At 43.6% G+C, this 21,473-nt stretch overlaps 1 protein-coding gene across 1 annotated transcript in view; it reads right to left on the reverse strand.

Annotated features, from left to right (window-relative positions):
* The window catches only part of Boll (boule homolog, RNA binding protein), a 105,217-nt gene that overhangs the window by 74,661 nt on the left and 9,083 nt on the right, over nt 1-21,473 (reverse strand). Inside the window, exons 4-5 of the mRNA XM_052749478.1 lie at nt 12,425-12,479; nt 10,508-10,583 (exon numbers count right to left, since the gene is read on the reverse strand). Coding sequence (XP_052605438.1) covers nt 10,508-10,583; nt 12,425-12,479 — 131 coding nt within the window. The remainder of the gene's footprint in view (nt 1-10,507; nt 10,584-12,424; nt 12,480-21,473) is intronic.

Genomic DNA, 21,473 nt, shown 5'->3' on the forward strand with positions numbered 1-21,473 from the left:
ATAGTTATGGAGAGATGGGGGTGTGGGGAGAGACTGAAATGGGAAGATTAAAAGAAGAGGGGGAGGGAGGATTGGGGTAAAGAAGATAAAATGGAGAGGGACAAGTAATTAAGGGCCATTTGAGGGGTCATATGGAGATCTACTACAAAAGCTTCTTAAAATATATACATTTATCAAAGAAGTCTAAATGAAGTCACCAAGCAATGGGGGAGAGGATTATATCCCAACTAGAGAACTCTAGTCACTAAGTAAAGCCTACACGGCCAGGAATGGGTTGTCTGAGTTGTTGACCGAAGGGGCCCAAATGGAAATCCTCAAACAACTCAGGTTATTGCCAAGACTATTGTTTGCTCTCCACAAACTGATGGTAAGTGTTCAATACAACACTGAACTATCTTACTGAACACAGAAAGGTTGAGCTGGTGCCTACCCACAGCCTTCACTCCTATTGCCTAGTGTTTGCGGTGAAGGGCCCCAGCATACTTGCTTAGCCTAACGCCATTTTTGAGCAAGGCCTGAAAAGTAACTAAAGGTCAGAAAAACAACTTGTACCCTGGATAAGAGCCAAGTCAGCAGGCGTGTCGAGCTCGGGGAAAAACCACGAGCTGTCCTGAGTTTGAACCTGGCCTCATACGAATCGTCCAATCAGAACCCTGTAAACTATGCTTCCTGCTTCTGTACCCGCCCTTCCGCTGCCCAACCCTATAAAAACCCTCCACTCCAGCCCGTCGGCGCGCCAGTCTCTTCAGCCTCTGGAGGGACTGTATCGCCCCGGGTACCCGTGTTCCTGAATAAAGCCTCTTGCTGTTTGCATCTGACTTGTGGTCTCGGTGTGATCTCTGGGCGAGGGTCTCTCCAGAGGGAAGACTCCAGACGGGGGTCTTTCATTTGGGGGCTCGTCCGGGATCGGAGACCCTCGTCTCGGGACCACCGACCCACTGTCAGGAGGTAAGTTGGCCGGCCACTGTCTGTCTGTATTGTCTCAGTCTGTTTACTTGTCTTTCGTTTTCGTCGGACGTCCTAAGTCAGGTCTGAGTCGGTGGGGGCTGAAGGAGCTGACGAGCTCGGACTTCGCCCACCGAAACCCTGGAAGACGTTCCACGGGTATCTGAAGTCCCCTCTGGGGCACGGAAAGTCCCCTCTGGGGCACGGGAAGTCCCCTCTGGGGCACGGGAAGTCCCCTCTGGGGCACGGAAAGTCCCCTCTGGGGCACGGGAAGTCCTCTCTGGGGCACGGTTTTTCGGGGCCACCCACACATCAGAAGGATACGTGGTACTGGCAGGGGGCGGAGAATTCAAACACTCCGCGTCCCCATCTGAGTTTTTGCTTTCGGTTTTACGCCGGAGCCGCGCAGCGAAAAATTCTGTGGTCTGTCTTGTCTGTTTGTTTCTCGTTGTGTGTTTAACCCTTCTTTATTTGGAGACCACCATGGGACAGGCTGTCGCCACCCCATTGAGCCTAACCAAGGACCACTGGTCCGATGTTAAGGCCCGAGGAAACAATGAAGGTGTCATTGTCAGGAAGAAGAAATGGATCACCTTCTGCGAGGCCGAATGGGTCATGATGAATGTCGGCTGGCCGCGAGAGGGATCTTTTAACCTCTCTCTTATTTCGCAGGTGGAGGGTAAGGTTTTTGCCCCTAGCCCTTATGGGCATCCCGACCAGGTCCCATATATCGCCATCTGGAGATCACTGGTCGAGAACCCATTTCCATGGGTTAAGCCTTTCCTTCCGCAGCCCCCTCCAGTCTCTGGGCCTTCTGCGCCCCCCAACCCGGACTCCTCCCTTTACCCCGTGCTCCCTCACAAGGAGACTCCTAAGCCTCCAGTCCTTCCCCCAGACCCCAATACTCCCCTTATAGATCTCCTGACGGAGGACCCACCACCATATCGAGCCGGACCACCTGGAGAGCCGGCCGAAGCGGCCCCAGCCGCCGCCCCGATGGCGGCGTCCCTGGCCGTGCCCGTGGCAGATCCGGAAGTCACCTCGACTCGCAGGACCCACGGGGCTGAAGAAGAGGACGCAGCCCCGTCCCCCATTGCCGGCCGCCTCCGCGGCCGCCAGGATGGCCCCCCTAATGAGTCCAGGGCCTTCCCGCTCAGAGAGGGGCCGAATCGCCAGTTGCAGTACTGGCCCTTTTCAGCCTCAGACCTCTATAATTGGAAACAACATAATCCCCCTTTCTCCAGGGATCCTGTTGCCTTAACCGGCCTAATTGAGTCCATCCTAGTGACTCACAGGCCGACTTGGGACGACTGTCAGCAGCTCCTGCAGACCCTCTTAACAGTAGAGGAGAAGCAGAGAGTTTTCCTGGAGGCCCGGAAGCAGGTTCTGGGCGATGATGGGAGGCCAACCCAACTCCCAAATATCATCGATGCAGTTTTTCCCTTGACCCGCCCAGACTGGGACTTCAATACACCTGAAGGTAGGGAGCATCTACGTCTCTATCGCCAGTTGCTCTTAGCGGGTCTCCGAGCGGCCGCCAGAAGGCCTACCAATTTGGCTCAGGTAAGGAATGTGATACAGGGAAAGGAAGAAACACCCGCTGCATTTTTAGAGAGGCTGAAGGAGGCTTATAGGATGTACACTCCGTATGATCCAGAAGACCCAGGGCAAGCACCAGGTGTCATCCTATCATTTATCTATCAGTCTAGCTCAGATATCAGAACTAAACTGCAGCGGCTGGAAGGTTTACAGGCGCTAGGTTTGCCAGACTTATTGAGGGAAGCAGAGAAAGTGTTCAATAAGAGAGAAACTCCTGAGGAGCGAGAGGAAAGGAGATGGCAGAAACAAGAGGAAAGGGACAAGAAACAGCATAGGGAGATGAAAAAGGTTTTGGTCGCCGTTGTGTCTCAGGGACAGCGGAGAGAGGGAGATAGGTCGGGAGAGCGAAGGAGGCCACCCCTTGATAAAGATCAATGTGCTTACTGCAAGGAGAAGGGACACTGGGCCCGAGAGTGCCCCAAGAAGCCACAAGGACCCCGCCGGCCCAAGCCCAAGACCGTAGACCTCCTTAGTCTGGAAGACTAGGGGAGTCGAGGCCAGGAGCCCCCCCCGAGCCTAGGATAACCCTCAAGATCGGGGGGCAGCCCGTGACCTTCCTGGTTGATACTGGTGCCGAACATTCAGTCCTAACCCATGCCGGAGTGCCTCTTAGCCGGCATTCTGCACTGGTGCAGGGGGCAACTGGAAACAAGAGGTATTATTGGACTGCCGAGAGAAAAGTCCAACTGGCATCAGGGCAAGTAACTCACTCCTTTCTGCACATACCTGAATGCCCCCATCCGCTGTTAGGACGGGACCTATTAACCAAATTGAAGGCACAAATCTATTTTGATGAGAAGGGACCGAGGGTCACGGGTCCTAAAGGAGACCCTCTACAAATCCTTGCCCTCAGTTTAGAAGAAGAATACCGTTTGTTTGAACCAGAACCCCCGGAGAAATCACCTGAGGAACTACAGAACTGGCTGAGAGAGTTTCCTCAGGCCTGGGTAGAGACTGGAGGCTTGGGGCTGGCACACGATCAGCCACCGCTGGTGATCTCACTAAAGGCCTCCGCGACTCCCGTTTCAATTAGACAATACCCAATGTCACGGGAAGCTCATGAGGGGATCAAGCCCCATATTCGAAGGCTCCTAGACCAAGGGGTGCTAAAGCCCTGCCAGTCCCCTTGGAACACCCCTCTCTAACCTTCTGAGCACCCTCCCACCGACCCACGTCTGGTACACTGTGCTAGACCTGAAGGATGCCTTCTTTTGTTTGAGACTGCACCCTCAAAGTCAAATGCTATTCGCTTTTGAATGGAGAGACCCAGAAAAAGGGCTTTCGGGACAGTTAACCTGGACCCGGCTCCCTCAGGGCTTCAAAAATAGCCCAACCCTCTTTGATGAGGCCCTACATGCAGATCTGGCCGGATTCCGGGTCGAACACCCAACCCTGACTCTGCTCCAGTACGTGGATGATCTACTCCTGGCGGCCAGGAGTCGAACCGAGTGCCTGGAGGGCACTCGAGCCTTATTGGCCAGACTTGGACAAAAGGGCTATAGAGCCTCAGCCAGAAAGGCTCAAGTATGCCGAGACAAGGTTACCTACCTGGGCTACACCCTGAGCGGAGGGCAAAGATGGTTAACAAGAGCGAGGAAGGAGACGATAATCTCCATCCCTCCTCCTCGGAACCCCCGCCAAGTTCGAGAGCTCCTGGGTACGGCTGGGTACTGCCGCCTTTGGATTCCTGGCTTTGCCGAACTGGCAGCCCCATTGTACCCCCTCACTAAACCAGGGGCCATGTTCCAATGGGAAGAGAAGCATCAGAAAGCGTTCCAACAGATCAAGAAGGCCTTACTCGAGGCCCCGGCTCTGGGTCTGCCAGATCTAACCAAGCCCTTTGAGCTGTTTGTGGATGAGAACTCAGGTTTTGCCAAAGGGGTACTGGTGCAAAGACTGGGACCTTGGAGGAGACCTGTAGCGTACTTGTCCAAGAAATTGGACCCGGTGGCTACAGGATGGCCATCATGCCTCCGCATGGTGGCAGCCATTGCCGTATTACTCAAGGATGCCGGGAAGCTGACTCTGGGACAGCCGTTGACTGTGCTGGCCTCCCATGCAGTGGAGGCCTTGGTCCGACAACCACCGGACAGATGGCTTTCTAACGCCAGAATGACTTATTATCAGGCCTTACTACTGGACTCAGACCGGGTAAATTTTGGGCCGACAGTTTCCCTTAACCCTGCTACCTTGCTGCCACTGCCTAGCCCCTCCGAGGAGCATGACTGCCTCCAGATTCTAGCCGAAGCACATGGCACCCGCCCTGATCTGACAGATCAGCCGCTTAAGAATCCAGACGCTGTCTGGTACACAGATGGGAGCAGTTTCCTGGAGGAGGGGAAACGCAGAGCCGGGGCAGCTATAACCACCGAATCGGAAGTGGTATGGGCATCGTCACTCCCGCCCGGGACATCGGCCCAGCGCGCAGAACTGATTGCGCTCACCCAAGCTCTCCGGATGGCAGAAGGTAAGAAGCTCACAGTTTATACTGACAGCAGATATGCCTTCGCCACTGCGCATGTCCACGGGGAAATCTACAGACGGAGAGGCCTGCTGACGTCCGCGGGTAAGGAAATCAAAAACAAAAAAGAGATCCTAGACCTCCTAAAGGCCCTGTTCCTCCCGCTCCAACTCAGTATTGTCCACTGCCCAGGGCATCAAAAGGATGACTCTGCGGTAGCCAGAGGGAATCGGCTGGCGGATCTGACTGCCCGAACAGTGGCTTCCCAGCCAGCAGGGAGCAGCCAGTTGATGGCCATACAAGAACCACAGCCTGAGAGAGACCCTGTGCCCTATAGCCCAGAAGACCATGAGCTAGCAAAGAAAATGGGGGCGGACTGGGAACAAGGAAGACAAGCATATATACTAGGGGACCGGATGGTCATGCCAACCTACCATACCCGATACATGCTGAGATTCCTCCATGCATTGACCCATTTGAGCAAAAACAAGATGAAGACCCTATTGGACAGAGAAAACACCTGGACAGTGCTGCTGAACCAGGATCAGGTACTCCAGCAGGTAACTTCTACCTGCCCAGCCTGTGCTCAAGTCAACGCAGGAAAGGTTCATCTAAACAAGGGGGCCCGCCAAAGAGGTCATCGTCCTGGTGTTCATTGGGAAATAGACTTTACAGAAGTAAAACCCGGACTCTACGGGTACCGGTACCTCCTGGTCTTCGTGGACACTTTTTCTGGATGGATCGAGGCATTTCCAACCAAGAATGAGACGGCTAACGTGGCAACAAAGAAACTGTTGGAAGAAATCTTCCCCAGGTATGGGATGCCTCAAATATTGGGGTCGGATAACGGGCCTGCCTTCGTCTCTCAGTAAGTCAGAGGGTGGCCAAACTATTGGGGGTTGATTGGAAACTCCATTGTGCATACCGCCCCCAGAGCTCAGGACAGGTAGAACGAGCTAATAGAACAATCAAGGAGACTTTAACCAAATTAACGCTTGCAACTGGCACTAGAGATTGGGTGCTCCTACTTCCCTTGGCTCTCTACCGAGCCCGAAATACTCCTGGCCCACACGGCCTAACTCCTTTTGAGATCATGTATGGGGCCCCACCTCCTGTTGTAGACTTTCTCCATCCTGATATTTCCTCCTTTGCTACCACCCCTACTTTAGAGGCACATCTTCAAGCCCTCCAACTGGTGCAGAGGGAGATCTGGAAGCCCCTGGCCAAGGCCTATCAGGAGCAGCTAGACAAGCCGGTGGTGCCCCACCCCTTCCAGATCGGGGACTTCGTTTGGGTCCGACGACACCAGACCAAGAATCTGGAACCACGGTGGAAGGGGCCCTACACTGTCTTGCTGACCACCCCCACTGCACTCAAGGTCGACGGGATTGCTGCATGGATCCACGCCTCGCATGTGAAGGCTGCCAGGGAACCCGACCCAGCAGGATCCAGAAAGTCAACATGGACAGTGCGCCGCACACGAAACCCCCTAAAAATAAGGTTGGCCCGCGGCTCCTCTTCCTCCCCCTCCTCTTAATCTCTGCCTACCCCAGGGGACTAGGGCGGCAGAGAGCCCGCACCTAGTTAAGAGGCTCACTTGGCAGGTTATCTCACAAACTGGGGAGACGGTCTGGCAAACGACCGCCCTTCACACCCCCTTCACATGGTGGCCCAACTTGCATCCAGATCTCTGCCAACTAGTAGCAGGGTCAGGGGACTGGGACATCCCTACCACTGACCCCATGAACCCCAGAGCACCAGACGTCTGTCAGGATGGTAAGGGAACTTGCAAATGTAGTGACGGGAGATATGGATGTGGTCACCCTGAAACCAGAGCAGCCCTGTCACAACTATCCTTTTACGTCTGCCCCCGGGATGGTAGGGACAGAAAGATGATTAGACAATGTGGGGGTTATGAAAGTTACTTCTGTAAAGCATGGGGATGTGAAACAACTGGTAATACCTATTGGGAGCCTTCATCCACTTGGGACCTCATTAGGGTAAAAAGGGCTACCCAAAGAGAAAGCCACTCATGGCGTCCTCTTACTCAAGGACGTTGTTGGGGAACTGTCACGTCAGGAAGAGATAACACTTACTGGGAAGGGGGGGGCCCTGTGTAAATTTCACCTGCAACCCCCTGAATATATCTTTTACTCAAAAGGGAAGGGAGATAACACAAGACTGGATTAAAGGTAGAACATGGGGACTTAGACTTTACATGACGGGATGGGACCAGGGAGTCGTGTTTACGATTAGGCTTAAAATCACGGAGCCCTCCGCCTCTATAGGTCCCAACCAGGTTCTCTCTGACCAAAAGCACCCCTCTTTACCCGCTCCGGCACCCCCGAGGGCTACCCCCCGACCCAATTCGGCCATTCGCCCAAGCACGGCTCCGAATGCCACTATAACCCCAGTCACCCTCCAGCCACCCAGGCCCGGTACGGGAGACCGGCTATTGAATCTTATAGAGGGCGCTTACTCAGCCCTCAATGTTACCAACCCAAATCAGACTCAGGAATGCTGGTTATGCCTAGTCTCCACACCCCCCTATTATGAGGGGGTGGCCGTAGTCGGAAGCTTCACCAATTCTTCTTCACCCCCGTCAGGATGTGCCTCGACACCTCAGCATAAGCTCACAATCTCCGAGGTGTCAGGACAAGGACTATGTCTGGGGATAGTACCCTACACCCACCAACACCTGTGTAATCGCACCCAGGCACTTGTTCCAGGACCCCACTATCTCGTGGCTCCCAACGGGACTTATTGGGCCTGTAGCACTGGACTTACACCATGCCTCTCCTCCTCAATACTAGCCAACACGGCCGATTATTGTGTGCTCATAGAACTGTACCCCAAGATAGTCTACCATGCACCTGAAGATATCTATGCCCGATATGAGACAGGGGTCCCCCGTATAAAAAGAGAGCCAGTCTCGCTAACCCTGGCCCTGATACTAGGTGGATTAACTATGGGAGGAGTCGCTGCCGGAATAGGCACAGGTACCACTGCCCTCATGGAAACCAACCAGTTCAGACAACTCCAGGTTGCCATGCACACCGATATCCAGGCACTGGAGGAATCCGTGAGTGCCTTGGAAAAGTCACTCACCTCCCTGTCTGAAGTAGTTCTGCAGAACCGGAGGGGATTAGACCTCCTCTTCCTGCAGGAGGGGGGGTTATGTGCCGCCCTTAAAGAAGAATGTTGCTTCTATGCGGATCATACTGGGGTGGTGAGAGATAGCATGGCTAGATTAAGAAAAAGATTAGAACAAAGACAAAAACTCTTTGAAGAACAGCAGGGATGGTTTGAAGGATGGTTCAGAAGGTCCCCCTGGCTCACCACCCTCATCTCCACCCTTTTGGGACCCCTTCTGATTTTATTGCTCCTTCTGATGCTCGGGCCCTGTATCCTAAACAGACTTGTCCAATTTATCAGGGAACGCGTTTCTACTATTCAGACCTTGGTATTGACCCAACAATACCAACGACTCAACCAGGTGGAAATGGAGCCACATCCCTATTCTTCCCCATGAATGGAGGATTCCATTCCCTGAGATAAGAAAATGGGGGAATGAAGGGCCCCAGCATACTTGCTTAGCCTAACGCCATTTTTGAGCAAGGCCTGAAAAGTAACTAAAGGTCAGAAAAACAACTTGTACCCTGGATAAGAGCCAAGTCAGCAGGCGTGTCGAGCTCGGGGAAAAACCACGAGCTGTCCTGAGTTTGAACCTGGCCTCATACGAATCGTCCAATCAGAACCCTGTAAACTATGCTTCCTGCTTCTGTACCCGCCCTTCTGCTGCCCAACCCTATAAAAACCCTCCACTCCAGCCCGTCGGCGCGCCAGTCTCTTCAGCCTCTGGAGGGACTGTATCGCCCCGGGTACCCATTTCCTGAATAAAGCCTCTTGCTGTTTGCATCTGACTTGTGGTCTCGGTGTGATCTCTGGGCGAGGGTCTCTCCAGAGGGAAGACTCCAGACGGGGGTCTTTCAGCGGTACTGGAAAGTACTCTGCATGTCTACAAACCCTGCAGTCTACCACAGTTCACTGCCTGAAAGATACCCTGTGCAAGAGTGGAACAAACATGAGAGTCCCCCCACTATCTCACTGGATTTCAGGCCCATCCCACAAGATGGAACCCATGACTGACACGGCGGGGGTGGTGACTAGATAGGCTATGGACCCTGGGAAAATCCAAATACTACTATTCTGCTAAAGAAGCACAGCAATAAGATGACTCCTAATGACATTCTCCTATACCTGTAGGTCAGTTCCCTTGCTCAGCCATCATCAGAGAAGGTGATCATCCCTCTTGCAAGAGATGGGAACTAATACAGAGACCCATGACAGGACAATGTACAGACAAAGAGTGACAGACTTTGGAAACACTTTTGGAACATCTTAAATGGGATGCCTTCATCAACTCTCCCCTCCATCAGGACTCAGGGAGCTATGTAGAATAGGAGGTGGAGATGCGGGGTGGCTTGGGAAAAAGGGATGGGGGTGGGTGGGAGGAGGGAGGAGGGGGGATCTGTGGATAGTATGTGGAGTGAGTAGAAAATTTCTTAATAAAGAAAAATGAAAAAAAAAAAAGAAAAAATAGAAGGTGGAAAGATTCCAAGAGCCAGGTGGGATAAAGTGACACCAAGGAAACAGTGTTAGACACAACAGGACTGACCCACACACAAACTCAGAGACAGTGGTAGCATGCACAGGGCCTGCACAGGCTCAAGCCAGACGGGTCCCAGCGTTAAGGTGAGCAAGTGGACATGAGTTCCCATCCCTAACCAAGAAGCTATCTGCAGTTGACAACTGCTTACAAAGGCAAACTCTTTTCCTCAATCGAGTTTCACTGGGTATACAAACCACACTTAAGAGTAGGCTCCATGCCCAGCAGTAGATAGCCAACACAAAATGAATTTAACAGTATTTTTGTAGATTTTTTTGACCTCAATATTGTTCTATTTGGACAATTAAAAAAAAATCTTACTTATCTTTTAGTTGTATATTTTATGCTTTCTGACTCTTTTTATGGGTTTTGTTTTTGTGTTTCTGTTTGTGTTTCTTGTGCTTTTTCACTTTTTAAAAAATTGTTTATTTTTTATTTGCCTGTTTGTCTTCTAAAGAGAGAGAAAGAAAGAAGGGGTGGAGTTGGATGGGTGGGGAAGACCTGGGGGAGGGTAAACCATGATCAGAATATATTGTATGAATTTTCAATAAAAAGAAAATGCTATCATGAAACAGTACTTTTTATGCTAATTAAAAAGAAAGTATTTTTCATTTAAACCACCATTATATAGAATATACTTAATATTGTTCATGTATATTTCCTCTATACCTCAAACTAAGATATTTTAATTCGTTAAAAATTATTATATAATCTACCAATTTTGCTAAAATAACTTAAAGAAACAAGGTATTTTAATAAAAGGTCTAGAAGAGTCTAATATTTCACAAAAATCATGCAAAGCATTAAAAAATACATTAGTTCTCAATACATACGAGGAATCCCTACTTGTTGTTTTCTTATTGCTGGACCAATGTTCAGTTTCTTATCCTTATAATTAAGTTTTTCAGCCTAAAATAAAGGAAAAAGCCCATCACCATCATTTGTAAAATCATTTGACACCATGATTTGTAAAACCAGTGAAGAAAAACCGCTATAAAACAACAGACATTGTGTGACAGTTTTTCCTTTTTCTTTTTTTAAATACAAGATCTCATGAACCCCAGGCTGTCCTCAAATCTGATACATTATCATATGACTTTGAACTTGTGATCCTTTTGCCTCTAACTCTCAAGTGCTGCGATTACAGGCTTGTGCCACATTGCCTGGCTTATGTAGTATTGGGAATCAAGTATGCCTCAAAAGATGGTCTGGGTTCAAGTAACTATCTTTATCTTGGTTTTACTGCTATGAAGGTGATATAGTAACCATCATCATCAGTTACTGATTATGTATTTGCAACTTAGATATTCTCTAAAATTTATTTGCAATTTCCAAACCACTATTTGTAGTTATTTCAAGACTATCTGTGGACATGTACAGAAAATGTGAGTAGTCCAACACAAAAGAACCCAGTTAAGATCAAAGTGATGTTTTTCCTTCCTCTAGATATCATATTCTAATCAAGTGTCCTTTTTAGATATGCTTTTCACATTATGTGAAATAAATAAAATGGCTCACAGGTGCTAAAGTACCAGCTAATGTCCCTAAGCACATGGAGGTTGTCATATATTTTATGGAGAAATGTATTGTTATGCTGAATTCAGGTATTATAGTCCCATTGGCTATGAATACAATGTTAATGATTAACAATTATTAAATATGTTGTTTATTATGGCTTCGATATGAAGTGTCCACTCCCCTCCCAAAAAAGTTCATGTGTTGAATACTTTGTCTCAACTGATAGATTCAACCATAGGAGGTGATCAGATTATAAGGGATCGGATTTAACAGATTACTGCTGCTGGGTTAATAATCTAATACCATTATTGGGAGATGACTTCGATGGAGGAAGCAAGTCTTGGTATGAATATTCTTGAGAACTATAGCTCATCATAGATCTCTTCCTAAGTTAGTCTCTGCTTCTTGGACATTCACTGTCCTAGGACCCACAGTAACAGACTCAGCCAGCTATGGCTGAAGCCTATGACCCCATGAACTGAGACCATCTTTCCAGTCTCTCTCAGATCTTTGTGACAAGCAATAAAAAGTTTTGCTAACACAATTTCTTTAAATAGCAACACATGAAACCAGGTTCTATGTTGATGTACTGGTGGCAATATTGTGACTAAAGGTCTTTTGGAACCTTATCTTGTATTGTAACTAGGAACACCAGAAGTTCAGTATCCACTAATCCAGTTATATGGTGACTTCACAGAACAAAAGTGGATAAGAACTGACTGTGTATTATCTTATAACACATAATTTAACTATCTTTTTCTAAAAAGGTTAAATGTTATACTTGCCATAAGTTAAAAGATATCAAAATGAACTATAGGCTATAGACATTTTATTAAAGAGTGTTACTGGTTTATGTAGTTTTTCATAGGAAGGAAATAATACCAGGTAATCTTATTCTAGAAATCTACATTTGTAGTGTTTCTTAAGAATTATATAAAACCATTTACATATCACAGAGATACATTCTTAAATTACTAGTTTAAGTAAATAAAATATATTATAATTTAACAACTATCCTCATGTAATGACTTGGAATGTCTTGTTCTTCAGACTATTTCTTAGAGGCCAATGGCAATCTTAAGATTCCTATAAACACACACATGTACATTCATATATGTATATATACATATATGTAGATCACTGGTTTATCCTCTACCATTATATTATCATAAGAGATTAGTCCCAAAGAAAGAAGTTCCAAATCAGAAGTTAAATACAGTGAAAGATCTTACCTCTTGTAAGATTTTTTGTGCATCTTCTTGAGTTTCAAAAGTGATGAAACCATACCTAAGTAAATGCATTAAATTATTAACATTTTCTTAGAATATTACATTAAATTTTATTTTGCAGTTCTGGCGATTGAATCTAGGGTCTGTAAGTTTTTTTTAAACCACCGAACTATAAGCCTAAACCTGCAATAACATTTTTACTTTTTAAGTATTGCCACTGTAGGTATGCTGCATCAGCGTGGGAAACATAGATTAATACTGTCATCCTTGCTTTTCAAAGTGACAGGGACCGAGAGAATAAAGAAGTGAGGAATCTTCAAACAGTATTAGCGTTTTGATGCATTCATGTTCTGCCTTAAAGATTGGGATGCAACAGGTTTCAGAATAGGGCCATCATCTTTGGCATCTTTCTTTTTCTTTCCCCCACTCCACGCTGTGGATGAAACCCAAGGACTTGTGCATCAAGGCAGGTACTTTACCACAGAATACATTTTAGCCCTGTAATTTCCTTAAAAACAAGCAAATAAAAAACCCAACCAACCAACCAAACTTATAAAAATAACATGTTTGCCTTAGAGGAATCAAAGTAGAAAAATGTTAACAATAAAAGTTTCAATACAAATTTCTTATATTTGTATAGGTCTTTACAAATCCATCATTTAATTATTATTGTCACACATAAACTAGCAATATAACTATTATATTTCGCAAACAGCAGTAAAAATACAACCTAATTATTTTTTGTATTTGATTTTTACATGCAAATAACCCCAGCAATCAGGAAGCAGAAGCAAAAGAATTCTGAATTCCAGCTCAGACTGGGATATACAGCAAAACTCTTTTCTAAGGGTTAAAAAAAAAAAGAAAAGAAATAAGATACATGTAATGATGTATGTCATGCTAAACTATAGGAAAAATGAAATAAAGTACATAGCTAACATGTATGAGTCCTGTTTAGATATTAAATAATGCTAAACATCATGATTACTATTTTATAACTGATATTGTTTAATAGTATTCCTTCTTGTTTAATGTTTATTTTTGTGCTGGGGAAGAAAGGTCCTCACTCATTCTATGCAAGTGTTCTACTACCTGGCTACACCACTAACATCAAAGTAACTTTTTTTTTTAAAGAATAAAATTCTCTTATCTGTTAGTCCAAACATTAAATAATTATTTACAGTAATTTTTGGATAGAACACAGGATAGAATACAGCTTGCTTGAGTGTATGCTTTTAGTTTTCTGAAATGCCTTTACTCAACTATTTTTGGTCTTTTAATTGATTTTTAAACATAATAGGTTACACTGTGACATTTTCTTCTTTCGTTTTTCTAAGACAGGGATTCTCTGTGTAACAGTCCTCGTTGTCCTGGAACTCACTTTGTAGATCAGGCTGTCTCAAACTCACTGAGATCCACTTGTCTCTGCCTCTTGAGTGCTGGGATTAAAGGTGTGTGTTGTTGGTTGTTTTTTCATTCTTTTTACTCTTTGGGGGACCCACCACCCTGCTCCCAAATAAGTACACACGGAGGTTTATTCTTACTTACAAATGCCTGGCCTTAGCTTGGCTTGTTTCTTGCCAGCTTTCCTTAAATTATCCCGTCTACCTTTTGCCTCTGGGCTTTTACTTTTCTCTATTTTATATACCTTTCTTTCCTTTTTACTCCGTGGCTGGCTGTAGCTGGGGTCTGGCCCCTGGTGTCCTCCTCCTTTGCTTCTTGGTCTTTTCTCCCTAGATTTCTCCTCCTATTTATTCTCTTTGACTGCCAATCCTGCCTATTCTTTCTCCTGCCTTGCTATTGGACGTTCAACTCTCATTAGACTAATCAGGTGTTTTAGACAGGCAAAGTAACACAGCTTCAGAGTTAAACAAATGCAACATAAAAGATTGCAACACGTCTTTGGATCATTAAAACAAATGTTCCAGAGCATAAACAAATGTAACACATCTTATAATAATATTACACAACAGGTGTGTGCCACAACACCCAGCTCATTGTGACATCTTCATAAACTGCATTTAGTATCCTTTGGTCATATTGACTCCCCACGATCCTTTCTTGTGCTTCCTCATTCCTGCCAGTCCATTCCTTAAACAGTCTCCCTTCTGATATAGATAGTCATACACACATACTTGCACTTTGCATGAGGGCAAGCATTCAATATTATTTTTACACTCCATTAACTCTCTCATTTCCTCTTCCTTTCTCCCCTCTGGTTCCCTTCTCACTCTCATGTGTAAAGAACTCCAACTGAGCTAGTGGTGTCCTTTACACAAAATCTTGGCTTATGACTGTATCCTCAAGTATTTTTTCCTGTATTTTCATTTAGTGGTTTTAAAATTTCAAGTCTTTCATGAAGGGCCTCGAGCCATTTTGAATGGATTTTTGCATGGGGTGAGAATGATCTAGGTTCGTTTTCCTGTGTAAATACCTGGTTTCCAGAACCATTTGCCTTTTCTTCAGTCCATGTTTTGGGGATGTTTGCTGAAAATCAAGTGGCTTATTTCTGGGTCCTCTATTCCTCTGGTCTTTGTATCTGCTTTTGTGCCAGTACCAGGGTGCTTATTTTATGTTATCTATATATAAAGTCTAGGGCCCACACATGAGACCATATTTGTCTAAGACTTATTTAACTTGCTTAACATATCACCAGTCGCATCAATTTTCCTGCAAATCACATGGCTTCATTCTTCCTCATGGCTGTGTACATACATTTCTTTACCCACACCTCTGTTGTGGATACCCAGGTTGGCTCCATAACTTAGTAATGTGAATAGTGCTGCAGTAAGCACTACTATCTGACATACACTGACTTGGAGTCTCTTGGGTAAATACGCAGGAGCTGCATACCTTTGTCACATGATAGGCTCATCTTTATTTATTTGAAGAACTGCCATACTGACTTCCACCATGGCTGGACTTTGCTCACCAGCAGTAGATAAGGATTTCCTTCTGTCTGCATCATTGCTAGTATTTGTTTTATTGGTGACTACCATTCTGACTGGCATAAGATGGAATCTCAATGTAGTTTTTATTCATATTTTTCTGATGGTATGAGGTTAAATATTTCCCTAAACATTCATTGGCCAATTGTAATTTGTATTTTGAACACTGTCTTTTTATTTCACTAACTCATTTATAGACTGAATTGCTTTGTTTTGGGTGTTTAGTTTTTAATTTTTTGTATATTCTAGATAATAATCCCGTCTGACGTAAAGGTGGCATCTGTACAGATAGCTCATTCTGTAAGCTATCTTGTCACTCAATTGTTTCCTTTGCTGTGCAGAAGCTTCTGAATTTAATGAAATACCAGTTGTTAATTGTTGGTGCTATTTCCTGAGTGACTGGAGTCCTATTCAGAAAGTGCTTGCCTATGCCAATATCTTGAAATGTCTCCTTCTGTTAATATTAATTTCAGGTCCTACATTATTAAGACTTTTTAACATTTGGGGTCACACTTTTATTTTAATTTATGTGCATGGTGCCCAAAGACGACAGAAAAGGCACTAGTTACAGATGGCTGTGAGTTACCATATGTTGGAAATAGAATCTGAATCCTTTTTAAGAGCAGCCATGCTCTTACCTACTGAGCTCCCTCTTCAGTCTTAAGGAGTTGCATTTTTGTATGGGGTGAGAGATAGGGATCTAGTTTCATTCTTTCACATGTAGCTATCCAGATTTGCCAGTAACATTTGTTGACAAGGCTTATTTGCACCAATGCAAAGTTTTGTCTTTGCAAAAGATCAAGTGGCTGTAGCTAAGTTGGTTTATTTCTGGATCCGTTATTTTTAATTTTTTTTTAAATTATTATTTATTTTAAAAATTACATTTACTTTATGTGTATGAGTGTTTTGCTTGCATGAATCTATGTGCATGGTGCCCACAAAAGCCAGAGGGTGTCAGATCCCTAGAGCTGGAGTTCCAGGTGACTGTGATTCTGACATGGGTTCTAGGAACTGAACCTGGAGTCCTCTGAGAGCAAGTGCTCTCACTGAGCCATCTCTCCAGCCCCCTTCTCTCTCTCTTATAAACCAGTCGAGGTTTTTGTTGTTTATTTTTGTACCTCATTGTTGCTGTTACATACTGGTTTATTTTTGAAAAATATTGTCTATGTTGTGTTGTCTGCAAATTTCTTTTTTTGTTTTCTAATTTGGTGGAATATAAGCTTTAAAATATGCTCTAATAATTTTCTGAATTTCATTGGCATCTGTTGCAATCTCTTCCTTCTTAATTTCTAATTTTGTTAATTTGGGTCTTCTCTTTTTTGGCTAGTCTGGCTAAGTAATTATGGATCTTGTTTATCTTTCCAAAGTATTCTGTTAAATTGGTTCTTTTTTTTCCCCATTTCCACTTTATTAATTTCTATGCTGATCATGATTCTTGGCTTCTACTAACTTTTTTGGTTTGTTCTTATTCTTTTCTATAGCTACAAGGGGGACTATTATTTATCTGAAATCTGATTCTAAATGTTCATATTTTCAGCTATGAATATCCCTCTATGAAGAATGCCTTCATTCTATTTCATGCATTTATGTGTCATTTCACATTTATTAATTTCTTGAAATTTATAAATTTCCTTAATTTTCCGATGATGCAATCATTATTCTATAAAATGCTATGTCTCTATGAGTTCATAATGCTCTAAAGTTTCTCTTACTGTTTGTTTATAGCTTTATTTTAACTGTGCTCAGGATACAAAAACATTTCAGTTTTCTTATACTTGGTAAGTCTTGCTTTGTATCCTATTTATGATATATTTTAGAGAGAGTTTTCTGGGCCAATTTGAACAATGTGTATTCTGCAGTGTTTCAGGGGAATTTCTGTAGATGTCTGTTAGGTTGATTTGATCTATGATGTCATTTAACTCACATGTTCCTTACTATTTTCTGCTAGAATGATTTTTTTCTGCTGAGACTAGAGTACTGAAATGACCCATTATTATCGTGTTAGGGTTAGTCTGTGTCTTTATATACCAGTAGTTCCTGTTTTATGAAATTAAGTGCATCAGTGTTTGAGGCATGTATATTTAGAACATTTTCTTTTGATGAATTGTCTCCTTAATCAGTATGAACATTTGTTATCTCTTCCAATTTTGTTCTGAAGTCTTTCTTCAGACACAGAACAGCAACTGTTTGCTTTCTAGTTCCATTTGCTTGGAGAACATTTTCTCACCCTTTCATCCTTAGACGACACTTGTCTTAGATTATAGGGTTTGTCTTGAAGGCAATAAATAGTCTATTTTTTAACTCAACCTACTCTGTATATTTTTATTGTGTAATTTAGTCCATTAATATTCAAACCTACTATTCGAAAGGTGTATTAATTCCTGTTATTTGTTAAATTTCTAGTGTTTGGTCTTCTTTCTATTCCTTAACTACTCTTCTAGTGCGGTTTACTCTTTCTTGTAGTGTCCTGGATGAGTTATTTTTTGGCTTTTTTTCTGAAATATTCAATTATCTTCTGTAATGCTGCTTAAGTGGTCATGAATTCCTTCTGCTTGTTTTTATCATAGAAACTTCAATTATGACCTATTTTGCTGGATATAGTTGTTTAGCTTAGTAATTACCTTCCAGTGCTTGAAATACATCGTTCCATAAACTCCTGGCTTTAAAGGCTTCTGTTGAGAAATGGATTAGTGCTGACAGGTCTGCCTTTATATGTGATTTTCCATATTTTTCTTCATTCTCTGTACTTAGTGTTTTCATTATAATAGGCTATGGAAAACTTTTCTGTTCTTGACCATTTTGTTTTTTATATGCCTCCTGAGTTGAGTACTACAGTTAATTGTCAACTTGACAGAATCTAGCCTCACTTTAGAGATAAGCCTCTAGACACATGGGTGAGGAATCAGCTTGGTTATGACAGCCTCTGGACGTGCCTGGGGATGACTATCTTGACTGGACTGAGGTAGAAAGACTTGCCCACAGTCAGAGGGCACTTGTTGCCTCTTTCTGATTGTGCAAAGTGGCCAGCCACTTAAGTTCTTTCTGATTGTGCAAAGTGGCCAGTCACTTAAGTTCTTTCTGATTGTGCAAAGTGGCTGGCCACTTAAGTTCTGGCTGCCTTGACTTCCCCACATGATGACTGTACCCTTCAACTGTGAGCCAAAACAAACTTTGTGCCACAGAAGTTGCTCTTGTCAGCATATTTTATTATTACAGTTACAGGAAAAGAAACTAAGACAGATGGTCATCTATTTCTCTATATTTGGAAGTTTTCTGCTATAATTCTATCAAAATATTTTTATGCCCTTAGAATGGAGTTCTGCTACTCCAATGGTTGTAAATTTTTAATGTTGTACATAGAACTCATGCTGTATTTATGTTTTATTATTTTCTTTGTTGATTCAGGAATTCTAATTCATCTCTCGTTTCCATTTGATCCATTCTATTGGTAAAGCTTCCTATTGAATTTATTTGACATACTGAGTTCTTCAGGTTTTCAGTATTTTTTAGTAAATTTATCATATCATGTACTGAACTTCTTATTTCAGTTAGCTGTTTATATTCTCTTTGAATTAATTTAAGAGTTTATTTTTATACTGTTTTGTTTTATTAAACATTATTTTCATTCCCCATCTTGAATTTCATCTAATTTATTCTCATTTGGAGCCATTTATAATTTTTTGGGGGGTGTAGTACTGTGTGATTTTCACGTTTCTTTCTTTCTTTCTTTTCTTTTTTTCTTTTTTTTTTTTTTTTTTGGCTTTTCGAGACAAGGTTTCTCTGTGTAGCTTTGCGCCTGTCCTGGAATTTACTCTGTAGCCCAGGCTGGACTCGAATTCACAGAGATCCGCCTGGCTCTGCCTTCATGTTTCTTAATTACCAAATTAAGACTTATGGATCTGTGGTTATTTTATTTATTGGAGTTTTTATCAGCTGTATCCTTTAATTACTTGTAATATTTAAATGGGGCTAGATTGTGGTAGAGTGGAGGTGCATAGTTCAGAAGTCCTCAGCTTATGTGCTCAGGGCACACTCTTTACTACTTCTAGAGTATAGTATTAATTGCAAAAGCAACCATAAATGCTGGGTAGGTCTACAACACAAACATCATGCTAGCTAGTTAAATATAACTTCAATAACTACCGGAGGATCAATAAGCCAGGATGGTATGACTAGGATATTAGTTACTAGGATTAAGAGTGGAGGGACTATAGGCTGAATAAGGCTAGGTATCAGTATAGGAAAAAATGTGAGGGAGGAAAAATATCTGGGAAGGGAAAGTCGGGCAATTTTCAGAATTTAAGGTTTTGGAAGGTTATAGTGAGTAAGTAAAAGTGGAGTGGATATGGGGAAGAGAGAAAGAGAATGAGAGGGAAGCTGCATGGGCTGAATGTAAGGATTCAGAGTAGAAAATGTCAGAATGGGTGGAGAATATCATAGAACAATCATACAGCCTAACCACACACAGTACAACTAAAGCAAGACCATTCCAAGACATTTTTGCAAGAGTACAGACTAAGAAATGAAAACAAAACAAAACAAAACAAAACCCCAAAACCCAAAAACAAAATGACTAATGTACAGTAAGAGTAGACTGAGGTATAAAAAAAATCACATCGGACATATTTTATTTTTGGTAGAATGAGTTTTGAATTCTTTCCCTCACTGGTATTTCATGTACTATAGTGTGCTGATGGGAGAGGTTTAACTACCAATCTCAGTTCACACTATTAGATTGGGGGATGTACTGCCTAGTTTGGACCAATTACCTTTTGTACTAAATTTTTGGCACAACCGTGCTGAGTTAAGCAGTGAATTTTCTCAGTTCCTTCCCTCACCAGATTTTGGTTCAGTAGTACAGTGGTGATAGCGTTCCCCAGTGTTTTAAGAAGACGGCAAATACAACACCTTGTTGCTCATTTCCATTGACCTCAGTGGCAGCCTTGAGAGCCTGTCTCATGCTTGTTTCTGATTTTGTTATTTAGGTCTGTGTCTTAAGTTAGGATGTCTATTATTGTGAAGACCATGACCATGGCAACTCTTATAAAGGAAAACATTTCACTGAGGTGGTGGCTTAGGGTGTCAGAGGTTTAGTCCATTATCATCATGGCGGGGCGTATGGCTGTCTGCAAGCAACACGGTGCTGGAGAATTCTACAGCCTGATCCAAAGGCAAGAGGAAATGGACTGTCTCACTGGTGTGGCCTGAGCGTATATATGAGCTCTCAAAGCCCACCTCCACAGGGACACACACACTTCTTCCAACAAGGCCACACCTTCTAATAGCGCCACTCCCCTTGGGGGCCATTCTCATTCAAACCAGCACAGGCTTGAACTGAGATGCTTATGTTACTCATTTGCTTGTTTGCATACAGTTTGAAGTTACTGGTCATTTTACAAGAAGATTTTTGAATTCTTTGTTCAGTATTTTACTTACTATATTTAGATTAGATAATTAAGGAGTTATGATCTTATGGGTGCTCCCTTGCCTTTTCATGTTTCATCTACTGTTATGGATATCTCTTGATGGCGTAATCTCCATTACCACCCACTAAGGAGAAAACAAATGGCTTTACCAGCTAGAACACTAAATCAAAACAGATGGGAAATATACTTAAAATTGATTGACACTAATATACCGTCAATGACCACAAATCAGAAAAGGGCAAAAGTAATGTATAATCCATTATACATGTGTAAGTTAAAACCTTAGGGTAAATATAAAAATAGTAAATTACTGACATGAGAGGAGCCTGGGAAGGGGAGAAAGAAGAGACACAAGTTTAAATGGCAGAGAGGAAAAGGAGTACAGAAATACATTGTGAAGTGGGGAGGGAAGAGCGGAGAGAAAAACATCTAAAGAAAAAGGATAAATACAAGGCCCCAAACATCCACAAGCAAAAGAAAACCACGAAGACAAACTATTGGAGCAGCTTCTTTCCGGTCCTCTAACGTGTGAAAGGCAGTGTGCAGCTGAACGTGGAGTCCCGCTCTGTCCTAAGATTAGGCTAGTGGTGAGCCTGTGCTAGCCAAGGGTCAACACGCCCCAAGCGGTCTTTGCCTAGGATCTTTGCTTTTATTGTACACCAGGAGCCTCTCTGGCCG

Source organism: Peromyscus californicus, unplaced genomic scaffold, assembly GCF_007827085.1.
Source record: "Peromyscus californicus insignis strain IS unplaced genomic scaffold, ASM782708v3 Scaffold_21__1_contigs__length_65335640, whole genome shotgun sequence".
NCBI classification, from domain to species: Eukaryota; Metazoa; Chordata; class Mammalia; order Rodentia; family Cricetidae; genus Peromyscus; species Peromyscus californicus.